General features: G+C 32.9%; 1 protein-coding gene across 9 annotated transcripts in view; it reads right to left on the bottom strand.

Annotated features, from left to right (window-relative positions):
* The window catches only part of Crppa (CDP-L-ribitol pyrophosphorylase A), a 287,503-nt gene that overhangs the window by 161,894 nt on the left and 108,694 nt on the right, over positions 1–16,915 (bottom strand). For 8 of the 9 annotated variants that reach the window (XM_078040033.1, XM_040291723.2, XM_040291722.2 and 5 more), the window contains one exon: positions 8,632–8,729. The exons of the other annotated variant lie outside the window; for it this stretch is intronic. In XM_078040033.1, coding sequence (XP_077896159.1) covers positions 8,632–8,729 — 98 coding nt within the window. The remainder of the gene's footprint in view (positions 1–8,631; positions 8,730–16,915) is intronic. 9 annotated transcript variants of the gene reach the window in all.

Here is a 16,915-nt window from a genome sequence, read left to right as displayed (position 1 = left end):
ATCAACTAGGGACATGACCATTTGCATCTAGGGAAACCAACCAGGACCTGGTAAACCGTCACCAAGGACCCTGTTCACCCAGTTACACCAGACGTATATCTACCAGGTGTGCTAACAGACATCATCTGTTGCAGAGGTTAACAGAGAGCCTCTCTTTTTCCTCTTGCTAACAGCCAACTTCTTTTGATTGCCCTTTCACTAGTCCTATAATCTAATACCTCTATATTCTCACATACTACCTCATAAACATCACAGCCTATTCCCTGTCCCCTACCTACCATTAGAAACCATAAAAGATTATGCATACCTACTAGCTATTTGGAAGAAGATAACCAAACTCTTCATTTCTGTTTATAGCAACAAAACTTTTAAATGTCTAAATGGAAGCTAATTGACTTATGGCTACCCACTGGATGCTGTAAACATTGATATCCCCTCTTAAATGTGAGGTGTTTATAATCTACAGGGACACTACAGGACTATAGAGTAGAAGCTATAATACCTCAGATTTGCATTGCAAAAGAGAAAGACACATACAAAACATGAAAAAACAAGGGAGGAAAGTGCTCCCCAAAAACCAATATACTACAACAATAGAATACATTGACACCTTAGTAGAAGAAATTTCAGAGGAGGAGTTCAGAATGTACATAATCAAAATGATCTGGGAATTAAAGAATGACCTAAGTGAGCAAATACAGACAAAATTGATCACTCCAACAAAGAGATAAGAGAACAAATGCAGCAACCATTGATGACACCAAAGAACAAATAAGGGAGCAAATATAGGCATCCATTCATCACACCAACAAATAGATAAGGAAACAAATACATGTACCAAAGAGAGAGTGATTAAAAAAAAAAAGAAATCCTTGAAATGAAAGAAACAATAAATCAAAAAACTCAATAGAAAGCATCACCAACAGACTAAATCACTTGGAAGACAGAACCTCAGACAATGAAGACAAAATATATAATCTTCAAAATAAAGTTGATTACACAGTGAAGATAGATTGTAAGAAACCATGAACAGAACATCCAAGAATATGGGATAATATCAGAAGACCAAAATTAAGACTTATTGGGATAAAGAAAGGCAAGAAATTCAAACCAAAGAAGTGCACTATCTCTTCAATGAAATAATATCAGAAAATTTTCCAAACATGAACAATCAATTGTAAAAATCATATACAAGAGGCTTACAGGACACCAAATATGTAAAATTACAACAGATCTATGACAAGGCATGTTATAATGAAAATAGAATAAGGATAGAATCTTAAAAGCCTCAAGAGAGAGGAATCAGATCACATATACAGAGAGACCAATTTGTATCTCAGCAGACTTTTCAACCCAAACCCTCAAAACCCAGAGATCCTGGAATGACATATACCAAGCTCTGAAAGAAAATGGATGCCAACCAAGAATCCTATATCCAGCAAAATTAATTTCAGAATTCATGATGAAATAAAAATCTTTCATGATAAGCAAAATTTAAAAGAATTTACAACTAGAAAACCTGCACTACAGAATTCAGCAAAATATTCCAGGAAAAGGAAATGAAAAACAACAAAGGGAGGAACTACACTAAAGAAAAGGCCAATCAAATGAGAAACCAAGTTAAAAACCAAAAATAAAACAAAATGACCGGGAATACAAATCATATTTCAATAATAACTCTGAATGTGAATGGCCTAAACACATTAAGTAAAAGACATGGTTTAACAGATTGGATTTAAAAAAAAAAAAGACCCTCAATATGCTGCCTTCAAGAGACTCATCTCACAGGAAAAGACATCCATTGACTGAAGGTGAAGAGTAAAAACATACCACTCACTTGGACCACATAAACAAGCAGGGATTTTCATCCTCATTATCAGGTAAACTAGACTTCAAAACTAGTGAAAAGGGATAAAGGAGGACATTTCATACTGCTTAAGGGATTCATACATCAACAAGACATAACAATCATAAATATCTATGCCTCAAACAATTGGGCTTCTATGTAAATCAAACAAAACCATCTCAACTACAAGAATCAAATAGACCACAACTCAATAATACTGGGTAACTTTAGTATACCTCTCTTACCTCTGAATAGATCTTCCAAACAAAAACTGATCAAAGAAACTATAGAACTCAAGAAGACAATAAGTTAGCCTTAACAGACATATATAGAACATTCCATTCATCAACAAGCAAATACACTTTCTTCTCAGCAGCACATGGATCCTTCTCCAAAATAAATGATAAATAAAAAATAGAAGCTACTCCCATACCTGCAGACTAAACAATACGCTGTTGAATTACCCATGGATAATAGAAGACATCAGGGAGGACATTAAAAAAATTCTTAGAGGTAAATAAGAACTCTGATACAACTTATCAGAGTTTATGCAACATTATGAAGGGAGTGCTAAGAGCAAAGTTCATTGCAGGGAATTCATTCATTAAAAGAAGAAAAGTCAACAAATAAATGACCTGACATTACAGCTCAAAGCCCTAGAAAAAGAGTAATAAACCAACACCAAAAGTAGTAGAAGATAGGAAATAATTAAAATCAGGGCAGCAATCAATGAAATTGAAACAAAATAATTCAAAATATTGGCAAAACAAAAAGCTAGTTCTTTGAAAAAATAAATAAAATTGACAAATCTTTAACCACCCTAATGAAAAGAAATAGAGACAAAAAATTCAAATTACTGGGGTTGGGGATGTGGCTCAAGTGGTAGCATGCTCGCCTGACATGTGTGAGGCCCTGAGTTCGATTCTCATGCACCACATAAAAATTAAAAATAAAGATATTTTTAAAAACTAGTTAACAAATACTTAAAAAATTCAAATTACTAAAATTCAAAATGAAAAAGGAGATGTCATGGCACACACTATTGAAATACAGAAGACAATTAGAAACTATTTTGAACATTTATACTTTACAGTAAAGAAGAAAACCTCAAAACACTAACAAATTTCTAGAGGCAAGTGATCAACCCAAACTAAAACAAGAGGACTTACACATTTAAACAGATCAATTTCAAGCAAGGAAATAGAAGATACCACCAAAAGCCTACCAACCAAGAAAAGCCCAGGACCAGACAGATTCACAGATAAGTTCTACAAGACCCACAAAGAAGAATTAATACCAATACTCCTCAAATTATTCTATATGAGAGAAAACTCATTCTATGAAGCTAGCATCATCTTGATACCAAAACCAACAGAAACACATGAAGGAAAGAAAATTGAAGACCAATATCTCTGATGAACACTGATGCAAAAATTGCCAATAAAATTCTGGCAAATCACACACAAAAACATACTTAAAAAATTGTGCACCATGATCAAGTGGGATTCATTCCAGGGATGCAAGGATGGTTGAACATAAGGAAATCAATAATTCATCACATCAACAGACTTAAAAATTATATGATTATGTCAATTAATGCAGAAAAAGCATTTGACAAAATACAACACCCTTTCATGGTCAAAACACTAGAAAAACTAGGGACAGTAGAAACATACCTCAACATTGTAAAAGCTATGCTAAACCCAAGGCCAACATCATTCTAAATGGTGAAAAATTGAAAACATTCCCTCTGAACAAGAGGAACAAGATAAGGCTGTTCTCTTTCACCACTTCTATTCAACATAGTCCTTAAACTCTAACCAGAGTAATCAGACAGATGAAAGAAATTAAAGGGATACAAATAGGAAAAGAAGAACTCAAACTATCATCATTTGCTGATGAGATTATTCTATACTTAGAGATCTAAAACCTCCACCAGAAAACTCCTACAATTAATAAATGAATTCAGCAAAGTAGCAGGATATAATAATCAATGCTCATAAATCAAATACATTTCTAAACATCATTGATGAATCCACTGACAGAGAAATTAGGAAAACTATTCCAGTCATAATAGCTTCAAAAAATAAAATACTTGGGAATAAAGCTAACAGGAGAGCTGAAAGACTTCTACAATAATAACCACAGAACACTAGAGAAACTGAAGAGGACCTTAGAAGATGGAAAGATCTTCCATGTCCATGGATAGGGAGAATCAATATTGTCAAAACGGCCATACTACCCAAACTGCATAAAGATTCAATGTGATTCCAATTAATATCCCTATATCAGTCCTTATAGAAATAGAAAAAGCATTCATGAAACATTTGGAAAAATAAGACCCAGAATAGCCAAAGCAATCCTTAGCAAGAGTGAAGCAGGAGGCAACACAATACCAGACTGTAGACTATACTACAAAGCTACAGTAACAAAAATGGCAATGGTATTGGCACCAAAACACATACAGAATAGAAGACACAGAAACAAACCCACATAAATACAGTAACCTCATACTATATAAAGGCACCAAATACATACATTGGGGAAATGAAAGCCTCTTCAACAAATGGTGCTGGGAGAACTGGAAATCTATACACAGCAAAATATAACTAAACCCGTTACTCTCACCATGCACAAAACTCAAAGTGGATCAAGGACCTAGGAATTAGACCAAAGACCCTACATTAAATAGAAGCAAAACCATGCCCAAATTTTCATCATGTCAAATTAGGCCCTGACTTCCTTAACAAGATTCCTCAAGTGCAATAAATAAAATCAAGAATCAATAAATCGGATGGATTCAAACTAAAAAGCTTCTTCTCAGCAAAAGAAACAATTGGTGAGGTGAAGAGAGAGTACATTTGGGAGCAAATTTTTATCACAAACACATCAACATAAGTCCCAAGGATACATAAAAAAAATCAAAAAACTTAGCACCAAAAAAACAAACAAACCAATCAATAAATGGACTAAGGAGCTGAACAGACACTCTGAGAAGAAATGTAATCAATCAGCATATATATGAAAAAATATTCAACATCTCTAATAATTAAAGAAATGCAAATCAAACCTAAGATTTCATCTCACACCAGTCAGAATGGAAGTTATCAAGAATACAAACAACAAGTGTTGATGAGCACGTGGGGGAAAAGGCACTCTCATACATTGCTGGTGGGACTTACAAATTGGTGCAACCAATCTGGAAAGCAGTATGGAGATTCCTTAGAAAACTTGGAATGGAACCATCATTTGACCTAGCTATCCCACTCCTTTGTCTATACCTTAAAGACATAAAAACAACATACTACACTAATGAAGTCACTTCAATATTTATAGCAGCACAATTCACAATTGCTAATCAGTGGAAGCAACCTAGATGCTCTTCAATAGATGAATGGATTTGTGAGACAAATGCATAAAGAAATATTACTCAGCATTAAAAGAGAATAAAATTATGGCATTTTTAGGTAAATGAATGGAGTTAGAAAATATCATGTCAAATAAAGTAAGCCAATCTGACCCATAATGTGGGGGTGGGCATGGAGAGAATGGAGGAACTTAGATTCAGCAAAGTGGAGGGAAGAAAGAGGAGGGGGCATGAGAACAGAAAAGATGGTGGAATGAGATGAACATCATTACCCTAGGTACACGTATGACTGTACATGTGGTATGACTCTACATTGTGTACAACCAGAGAAATAAAAAGTTGTGCTCCACTTGTGTACAATGAATCAAAATGCATTCTGCTTCATGTATAACTCATTAGAATAAATTTTAAAAATTAAAAAATTATATATACCAAGCTCTGAAAGAAAATAGATGCCAACCAAGAATCATATAACCATCAAAATTAAGCTTCAGGTTTGAAGATGAAATAAAACCTGGCATGATAAACAAAAGTTAAAAGAATTTGCAACTAAAAGCCTGCATTACAGAACATTCTTAACAAAATATTCAATGAAGATGAAAAGAAAAGTCTGGGGTTGTGGCTCAGTGTTAAAGCGCTTGCCTCGCATGTATGGGATGCCGAGTTTGATCCTCAGTGCCACATAAAAAAATAAAATAAAGGTTCTGTGTCAATTTATAACTAAAAATAATTTTTTAAAGTAAAAATTTTAAAAATTAGATGGAAAAAAGTGAAAACTAGCAAAGGGAAGAACTACACTAAAGTAATAATCAACCAAAGGCGAAATTAATTCAAATTAAAAACTATAAAAATAAACTCATGAGTAGGAATTCAAATCATATCTCAATAATAATGCTGAAAATTAATGGCCTAAACTCATTCATCAAAAGATACAGACTGGCACACTGGATTATAAAATAATATCCAACGATATTCTATCAAAGAGACTCACCTCATAAACAAAGACATCCACATGATGAAGGTAAAAGTATCAGCAAAAACATATCACTCACATGGATCACATAAACAAGCAGGGCTTTCTATCTGATAAAGTAGAGACCTCAAGCCAAAGTTAATCAGAAGGAACCAAGAAGGCCATTTCATACTGCTTAAGGGAAATATACATCAAACAAGACATTACAATCTTACATATTATGCCCCAAACAATGGAACTTGTATCTACGTCAAACAAACTATCAATTTCAAGAATCAAATAGAACACAACACAGTAATACTGGGTAACTTTAACTTGCCTCTGTCACCACTGAATAGATCCTCTAAACAAAATCTAAATAAAGTCTAGAAGTAAAAAATATAATTTAGACATAACACACACACAGAATATTTCATGCATCAATGAGAGTATACTCTTTTTTCTCAGAACTTGGACCCTTCTCTAATATGGACCATGTTTTGTGTAAGCTATCACATATGCTGGCAAATAATTGTAATACTACCATTATATATTTTTAGCATCTGTAGGGTTATTTTGATAGCTCCATTTCCATTAATTTTTACCTGCCTTTTTCTTGACTAGGCTTATTTTTTTAATCAGATTTTAGTTGTATTATTTACCTGCCTTTTTCTTGATTAGGCTTATTTTTTATTAGATTTTAGTTGTATTTTTTCTCCTCTATTTCATATATTTCTACTCTCACTTTTTCCTACCTAGTACATAATATGAAAATAATTTGATTCCTATCTAGCTTCTTTCTAATACAAGTACTCTGTGTTATAAATGCTCATCTGAGCACTGTTTCATCCAAGACATTCTGGTATTTTAAGCTTTTTACTCACTTCATTCAAAGCACTTTTTATTTACTTTTCTTGCGTTTCTTCCTTGACCTCCGAGATATTTATAAGTGTGCCATCTAATTTTGAAATAGTTAACATGTGGGGATGGGGTTGTATATATCTTAAGATAACTGATTTCTAATGTATTAAAATATGTGGAAACAGTCTTCATGATTTTAAATTTTAAGAAAAGGAATGCAATTGGTTTTATTATTTATTTATTTATTGTGGTGCTGGGGATTGAACACAGGGCCTTGTGCATGTGAGGCAAACACTCTACCAACTGAACTGTCTCCCCAGCCCCACAAATACTTTTTATATTGATATTAGTTATATACAGATTAAAACTCATCAAATTGCATACTTCAAATATGTGCACTTTATTGCACTTCAATTTTACGTCAATAAAGCTATGGGGAAAAAAGAGCTTCAGTAGAGAAAAATAAATCTCACATAAGCTTGATATAGGAAACAGAAGAGTAAAAGTTTCTATAGGCAATGTATTCAAATCAGAAACACCTATTCACAAAAGAAACGAAAATCATAACTTAAGATTTAATAACAAATTAAATTCTTAAAATCAGAATTGGAAAGACACAGTAGTTATTAGAACAGAAAAATTGAAGAAATTCATTTATTGCAGAATTGAAGGCTAAAATAAAAAGAACATAAGAGCAAATAAAATGATCTTTTCATGCCTGAAACAAAGGAAACTGGAAAGCAAAAAAATTCTAAAATGAAAAAGACATTTTAAAACTCCGAAAGAAAGCAGTAGCTAAGAGTGTATCATGCAACAAGAATCTCTGAAAACCGAACTTAACATAAAATGCTAAAAATGGCATAGTAATTTTCAGTAAATAAAAACACTTAAATCTAAACAATAAAAGAACACATAATATACCCCAGATCATCAACTAAAAATGGCTAACAGAAAATTCAAAGGAAACAACTGAACTTTAAAGAAAAAAATAATTATTTGGGCCTTCATTCATATAGACTAAATCACCTATAAGACCAAAAAACAAAATTATATGTTCTTCACACTTGTACAAAATACTTTATTACAGAAGAAAATACAGTAGAATATTTAAGATACTCAAGGAAAAATTTCTGAACCAAGATTTTTTTTGGTCTCAGTTTTAATCTGGCCAAATCAACATGGAAGGACTTGGAAATACTGCATCCATGAGCCTTCCCTAGGCAATCTTTTAGAGGACTAGTTTTAGATGACCAAAATGATTCATGTGACATCAACCTAAGGATTGAAACTGGGGTATGGTGGCAGAGACACACCTGCAATCCCAGCAACTAGGGAGGCTGAGGCAGGAGAAATTGAGAGTTCAAAGCCAGCTCAGCAACTTAACAAGGCCTTTAGCAATTAGCAAGAACCTACTTCACAAAGAAAAGGACAGGAAAGGAAAAGGGAAGGGAGCATATTGAAGTCCTAAGTGTTAAGAGACCCAAAAATCCCATTGAGGCAGAATGATATTAAGACCAAATGGTGTTCATGCTTTATCAAGGATGATACCTTTTTTCTGCAAACAGCTGTGGCAAAGTTTACCAAACTAAATCTTCAAATACTTACATTTAATTCAGTTTTTAGCACTTCTTCAAGAAGATGACTTATGTGTTCTTTATTTTCTTTTGTGTCCATAACTATACAAATTTCTTGTGATATTCTCTCTGAAATAAAATGAAAAAAAATTAAAATTTTCACATTCAACAAAAGAATACAACAATAACCTCCCATGCGGACACCTGTGCTTACCTGCTTTTCAAAGCCCTTGACTAAGAATAAGGAGGTTTTGGCTTCAGGCCACGTGGAGTAACCTCTATTGTATACCAAGATATCTTGGCAACAAATCTATGCATTAAACGTTGGTTGGTGGACAACCAATCATACCATACTTAATGGAAATAAGAGATCTTAGTAACTAGAAATCACAATCACTTGGTTTACCAATTCCTCTAGAATGCCAATGCAATAAAATTAAGTTTTTGTGTTCACTTTATCATAATAAAAATAGTTTAATCTTTCTAAATTTGAACTTTCCTCTTAGAATTGCTTTCATAGTGTCCCAAAGATTTTGATAAGTTGTGTCATGATTCTCATTTACCACTAAGTATTTTTTATTTCATCTCTCATTTCTCCTGCTACACACTCATTCAATAGCATATTATTTAGTCTTCAGATGTTAGAGTAGCTTCTTTTTTATTTTATCATTAATTTCTAACTTCAGACCATTGTAATCTGATAGAAAGCAAGGTAATCTCTATATTTGCTCAGAGAAGAATTGTTTTGTGGCATACTATATGTTCTATGTTAGAGAAGCATCCATGAGCTGTGGAGAAAAAAAATATATTGATTTTTGATTCATTGATGGGTGAAATAGTCTATATATGTCCATTAAGCCTAAATTACTAATTGTACTTTTTTAGGTCTACAGCTTGTTTAGTTTTTGTTTGAAGGATTTAGCCAGTGGTGAAAGAGTTGTGTTAAAATCACCCAGTATTATTCTGTTATGTCCTATTTGAAATTGAGAAAAGTTAGATGATGGAGATGTTCTATTGTTTGGGGAATAAATATGTAAGATTGTTATGTCTTGCTGATGTATAATTCCCTTAAGCAGTATGAAATGGCATTCTTGGTTAATTTTACTTGAGGTCCACTTAATCTGAGAACAGAAACCCCTGTTTAAGAGATCCATGCTAATGATATGTTCATTTCCAACCATTTTACCATCAGTCTGTTGATCTCTTTATGGGGTGAGTCTCTGGTTGACAGGACATTGTTGGGTCTTGAATTTTTAATCCAATGTGCCAGTCTTTGTCTTTTGATTGATGAGTTTAGAGCATTGACATTCAGTGTTATTATTGAGAAATCATGTATATTCCATGTCATTTTGATTTATTACTGGTTTTTAATTTGAATGAGTTTCTCCTTTGATTGACTATTCCTTTAGTGTAGTTCCTCTTTTTGCTGGTTTTCAATTTTACATTTCATTTCTTCTTCATAAAATATCTTATGTTTTGTAGTATAGGCTTTCTAGCTGTGAACTATTGTTCATCATGGACATTTATACTTACTTATATTTGGATTTTTTTCTTACTTATATTTGGATTTTTTTTTCATGTCTGACATTTCTGAAACCAGTTATTTTTCATGGCTCTGTCTTTTGAGGACCAGGATATTTGATTAGTATATTTCAATCTGGTTTTGTATTATATTCTTATTTTTTATTTTTAAATTTTTACTTTATATATAAGAAAGTTCATTGCCCTCAGCATATTCTTTATAAGGACAGAAAGTCACCAAATAAATAACCTAACATTACATCTCAGAGCTCTACAAAAAGAACAAATCAACACCAAAAGAAGAAGGCAATAAATAAAATTCATAATGAAAAAGGAACTATCATGGCAGATCCCACTGAAATACAGACGATAATCAAACTATTTTGAAAATCTATACTCCAATTAAGTAGAAAATCAAAGACATCAACAAATTTTTAGAGACAAATTACCTACCCAAATTGAATAAGGAAGACATAGAATGTTTAAATAAACTACAAGCAATGAAATTTAAAATGCCATCTAAAGTCTACCAAGAAAGAAAAGCCCAATCCGACACAGATTCTCAGCCAACTTCTACCAGAACTTCAAAGAACACCCATCCTCCTCAAATTATTGCATGAAATAAAAAAGGGGAGAACCCTTCCACTCTCATTCTATGAAGCTAGTATCACCATGATCCAAAACCAAAGACACATCAAAGAAGAGAACTTCAGATCAATATACCTGATGAACACATATGCAAAAATTCATAATACTATCAAATAACATACAAAAACATATTAAAAAGATAGTATGTTACAACCAAATCAGGTTCATCCCAGGGATGGAAGGCTGGTTCAACATATAGAAATCAATAAAGGTGATTCATTACATCAATAAATTGCATGCTTATCTCAACAGATACAGAAACAGCATTTGACCAAATTCAGCATCCATTTACATTCAAAACATTAAAACGACAAGGACAATAGAAACACACCTCTATTATTATTATTAAAGATATATATGCTAAACCCAAGGACAATATCATTCTAAATGCAGAAAAAATAAAATCATTCCCTCTAAAAACTGGAATAAAACGGGAACAACCTCTTTCACCACTTCTATTCAGCATAGTCCTTGAAAACCTAGCCAGAGCAATTAGACAAAAGAAATTAAAGTGATACAAATAGGAAAATACCTCTAAACTACCCCTATTTGCAGTGACATGATTCTATATTTAGAAGACCCAAAAACTTCAGTAGAAAACTTCTAGAACTCATAAATGAATCCAACAAAGTAGCAAGATATAAGTGAGTTGCATTTGTATACACCTATAAATACACCCATAAATCAGTTGCATTACTATATATCAATGACAAGTTAGCTGAAAGAGAAATCCAGGAAATTATCCTATTCACAATAACCTCTCAAAACAAATATTTGGGAATCAATGTAACAGAAGTGGTGAAATACCTCTAAAATGAAAACTACAGAGCACTAAAGAAAGAAATGGAATATGAGCAGAATAAAAAAATGGTTGAAGGGAAAAAAATAAAGAGAAAGAAATTGAAGACCTTTAGAAAATATTAATTCTGCCTATCCATGTTCCTGGATAGACAGAATTAATATTGTCAAACTGGCCATACTACCAAAAGCACTATACAGATACAATGCAATTCTTATTAGAATTCCAATGACATTCTTCATAGAAATAGAACAAGCAGTAATAAAATTCACTTTTGGATAATATGAAGCCCAAAATAGCCAAAGCATTCTTACCAAGAAAAGTGGTGCCAGAGGCTTCACAATGCAAGACCTTAAATTATACAGCAGCGCTATGGTAACAAAAATGGCGCCGTATTGACAGAAAAACAGACATGAAGACCAAGGGTACAAAATAGAAGACAGAGACAAACCCACATAAATACACTTATCTGAGACAAAGGCTCCATATGTTGGAGAAATAAAGCCTCTTTAACCAATGGTGCTGAAAAACTGGAAATCCATATGTAGCAAAATGAAATTAGACTCCCTATGTCTCTTCCTGTAAAAAACTCAACTCAAAGTGGATCAAGGACCCAGGCATTAGACCACAGACCCTGTGCTTACTAGAAGAAAATATAGGCCCAACTCTCCATCATGTCAGCTTTGGAACTGACTTACTAGACAAGATTTCTAAAGCACAAGAAGTAAAATCAAGAATCAGTAAGTAGGACAGTAACAAACTAAAAAGCTTCTTCAAGGCACACAAAACAATGAAGAGCACGAATGGAGAGCATACAGATTGGAGAAAAATTTTTCCACCGGCACATCGATAGAGAATTGATCTTCAGGATATATAAAGAAATAACACCCAAAAAAAATCCCAATCAAGAAATTGGCTAAGGGACCCAACAGGCACATCACAGAAACAAAACAAATGGTCAATAAATATAAGAAGAAGGTTCAACATCTCTAGAAATTAGAGAAATGCAAATCAAAACTACACTGAGAGTTCATCTCACTCCAATCAAAATGGCAATTATCAAAAATACAAGCAACAATAAATGTTGGAAAAGATGTGAGGGGAAAAGGTATGTTCATACATTGCTGGTGGGACTGCAAATTGGTACAACCACTCTGGAAAGCAGGGTGGAGATTCCCCAGAAAACTTGAATGGAACCACCATTTGAGCCAGTTATCCTACTCCTTGGCATATACCCACAGGACTTAAAATCAGCGTACTACAGTGACACAGCCACATCAATGTTTATAGCAGCTCAATTCACAATAGTCAAAATATGGAACCAACTTAGTTGCCCTTCAACAGATGAATGGATAGAGAAGATGTGGTATGGATACACAATGGAATATTACTCAACCATAAAGACAAATGAAATTATGGCATGTGCTGATCAATGGATGAAGTTAGAGAATAACATTAAGTGAAATAAGTCAATCCCAAAGAACCAAAGGCCAAATGTTTTCTCTAATATGTGGATGGTAACATACAATAAGAGGTGGGGGAGAAAATAAAAGTACTATGGATTACACACAGGGAATGAAGGAAAGAGGGAGAATGAGATATGACAGTGGAATAAATCTGATATTACTTTCCTATATTCATTTATGAATATATGACTAGTATAATGACATTTTAAAATAACAAGCCTTCTAATGAACATGATATATTCCTCCACTTTCCAAAATCTTCATTAATTCCTCTGAATAGTGGTCTATAGTTCCCAGTATGGAGTACTTTTACAGTTATATTTACTTCTACTGTTAATGCTACTGTAAATTGACTTTTCAATTTCACCTATTTCTTACATAAAAACAAATTTTATGCAGACCTTATAGTCAGTAAACTTGCTAAATTTACATATAAACTGTTTTATTCATTAGTTCAGATTCTCAAGGTACACAAACACTTGATTGTAATCTTATGTCCTTTCCAAACCATAATTTTATCTGATAATACTCAGAATTTTGCCTCCATTTCAGGAGAAAAATTAGTAATCTTACTTCCTTATAAAGCTATGTTATATTTCATTAAGTAATCATACTGTTTAAAATTGGGAAGCATTCATTTCAAAATCTAAAGAAAACTCAGACTGCTATCATATTTTCTTTTGAATTCTTTTATAGAATTTGTAAAAGCCAACTGCATCTATGGGAGAGCCCGAGAGCCTTCAATTATAGATGTAATACTTAATATAAGAATATGAATAGCTGTTTACTTTTATCAATTTAGTAAGTTGTATTTGCCTAAGAACATATTCATATTATCTATAATCTCATGAATATTAGCAATAAACCTTCAAATTAAAATGATATATTCCCCCACTTTCCAAAATCTTAATTTCTTAATTCTGTAAATGTCCATAAGAGCTCCATTAATGTTCCTTTTCCATTTGATACTAATTAAGCCTTATTTTGTAATTTGGCAGAATATTACCTACTAATGTTTTCCTAGAAAAAATTTTAATGAAGTGCTTTGTATCAAATTACTATAAACTTAATGACTTAAACTACCACCTGCTAAATAAAGTCTTCTTTAAGGCTGAGTAATATCCCACTGTGTATATACACCACATTTTCTTTATCCATTCATCTGTTGAAAGGCATCTACATTGGTTCCATAGTCTGGCTATTGTGAATTGAGTTGCCATAAACATTGATGAGGCCATGTCACTGTAGTATTCTGTTTTAAGTCTTTTGGGTATAGACCAAGGAGTAGGATAGCTGGGTCAAAATGGTGGTTCCATTCCAAGTTTTCTGAGAAATCCCATACCACTTTCCATAATAGTTGCACCAATTTTCAGTCCTACCAGCAATGTTTGAGTGTACCCTTTTCCCCATATCCTTGTGAAAATTTATTGTTTGTATTCTTGATTATTGCCTTTCTGACTGGAGTGAGATAAAATCAGAGTAGAATGAAATTATGCCATTTGCTGGTAAATGGATGGAGCTAAAGAATATCATACTAAGAGAAATAAACCAATCCCCAAAAACCAAAGAACGAATGTTTTCTCTGATATGTGAATACTAATTCACAATAAGGGGTGGGGGTGCTAGGGAAGAATAGGGTAACTCTGGATTAAGTAGAGGAGAGTGAAGGGATGGGAGGATGTATGGGGTATAGGAAGAATAGTAGAATGAATTATTACCCTATATACATATATGACTACATACTGGTGTTATTCTGCATCATGTACAACCAAAAGAATGAAAACTTATACTCCATTTATTTATGGCGTGTTAAAATGCATTCTACTCTCATATATAATTAATTAGAATAAAAAAAGGATTTGAATCTTAAAAAAATTCTCTTGGGCTAGGGATGTGGCTCAAGTGGTAGTGCGCTCGCCTGGCATGCGTGCGGCCTGGGTTCGATCCTCAGCACCACATACAAAAAAAACAAAGATGTTGTGTCCGCCGAAAACTCAAAAAATATTAAAATTCTCTCTCAAAATTCTCTCTACTGTCAAGCAGTGATTTGAAGAAAAATTAAAAACTACCATTGACTAATTACTACCCAGTTCTATTAGGTGGAGGGTTGGACACACATGGAAATCACATAGCAAGTGAGGAAAAATATGAATGTCTAGTGAATTACTGAAATCTAGGTAAAATACATGGAAGTTATCTGTGCTATTCTTGCATGTTTTAAGTTTGAAAGTGCACTAAAATAAAAAGTACTCTTTGAAAAGACAGTAAGATATGAAATGCATTAATAGGAGGCTTAATATTCACCTCTACTGTCATTAAAGGTCATGAGGAAAACATGAGTAATGCTCTAATTCAAATCCAAGTAGCATGATAATTTGGTGGATCTCTAATACTGGTTTCTATATTGTTAGCTCATTGCTTGACATTTCAAAGTATTTTTATGCCACAAAGTTGTATGCGAGGCTGGCTATTTTCTTACATAGATATACATCTGTCCTCTACTACTAATAACAAATTGTCATTCTGTTTACAGTAAAAAACTAGGCTAAGTTCAAAATCATCATGCATTCTCTAATTCAGAGATTTCATCTGGTTGCACATTAGAATCAGCTAAGTATCTATTCCATTATCATTTTTCAAATACATAGGCTTCCAGTTTATCCAACGAGATTCCAGCATATATTTTTGTGAAATGCAAACATGATTCTGATGTACAGCCATATTGAAAGCCTCTGCTTAGTATGTATACTGTTTTTGTTTGCATGTGAGAGGATTAGAAGAGTTTCTCTCCTTGAAAAAAAAAAATGGATTGTTCTCTTTTAAAAATAAATTAGCCACTATAACTGATTAACTTTCCTCTCGAAATGGTATAACTCTTTGGGGGTAATATTTCAGTTTTATTTAATCTTTTCCCATGATATGGCAATTAATGAATTCAGTGAATAGTGAATTTACAAAGAGGTAGTGAATCACCCATTGCACAAAGACTTTGATATTTTGATATAAAACTATTAAGGAAAGCTACAAACCATCCCATCACTACTGTTACCTACATGTCTCACTGAGATTTACAGTTCAGCAATTTACCTCAAAATACTATAAAGGTGATATAAAAACAGTATACATACAACATATCATGAACATGACAGGAATTCAATAATACACTAAGAAAATACAAGTTTTAAATTTTTACACAAATTCAATTAAGTATTTTAACCAATGACAAGAGTAGTATATTCACACTGTGGCAGTATTTCACATTCATCAACTCAAAGAAGAAACTAAAGATCAATCAATTCGGGGCTGGGCTTGTGGCTCAGAGGTAGAGCACTCACCTAGCATGCATGAGGCACTGGGTTTGATCTCAGCACCACATAAAAATAAAGATATTGTGTCCACCTATAACTAAAAAATAAATATTTTTTAAAAAGATCAATCAATTCCTATACAAAGTCATATTTTTTTTTCTTTTATAATGCTGGGGATTGAACCTGTACTCTTCTTGTGTATGCTAGGTAAGTGTTCTAACACTGAGCTACATTTTTTCAGCCCTACTCTGTAAGGCTACATCAATATAGCATAAACACACAATATACGACAAAGTAAAGGAGAACAAGATAGAACAGTAGTTTAACTCTTTACTAAAATATCAATGGTATAACTATTGATATCTTGTGACTATTGTCTTTACTGTTTAAGACAACAATGACAATTATATAACCTATTATTCCTCCTATTTTTGAAAACAAGAAGTCTCAAAGAGGAAAAAATTAAGATATAATGTTGAATAAGCAATATTATGAGTTCATAAGGCATTTCTTCTTTATACACACAGAAAATTGAACTTCAGATACAGAATTCACTTACTTGAAAAAATAACC

This window comes from Ictidomys tridecemlineatus, chromosome 2 (genome assembly GCF_052094955.1).
Source record: "Ictidomys tridecemlineatus isolate mIctTri1 chromosome 2, mIctTri1.hap1, whole genome shotgun sequence".
NCBI lineage: Eukaryota > Metazoa > Chordata > Mammalia > Rodentia > Sciuridae > Ictidomys > Ictidomys tridecemlineatus.
The sequence above is the reverse complement of the archived record's forward strand: the minus strand, read 5'-3'. Positions and strand labels throughout refer to the sequence as shown.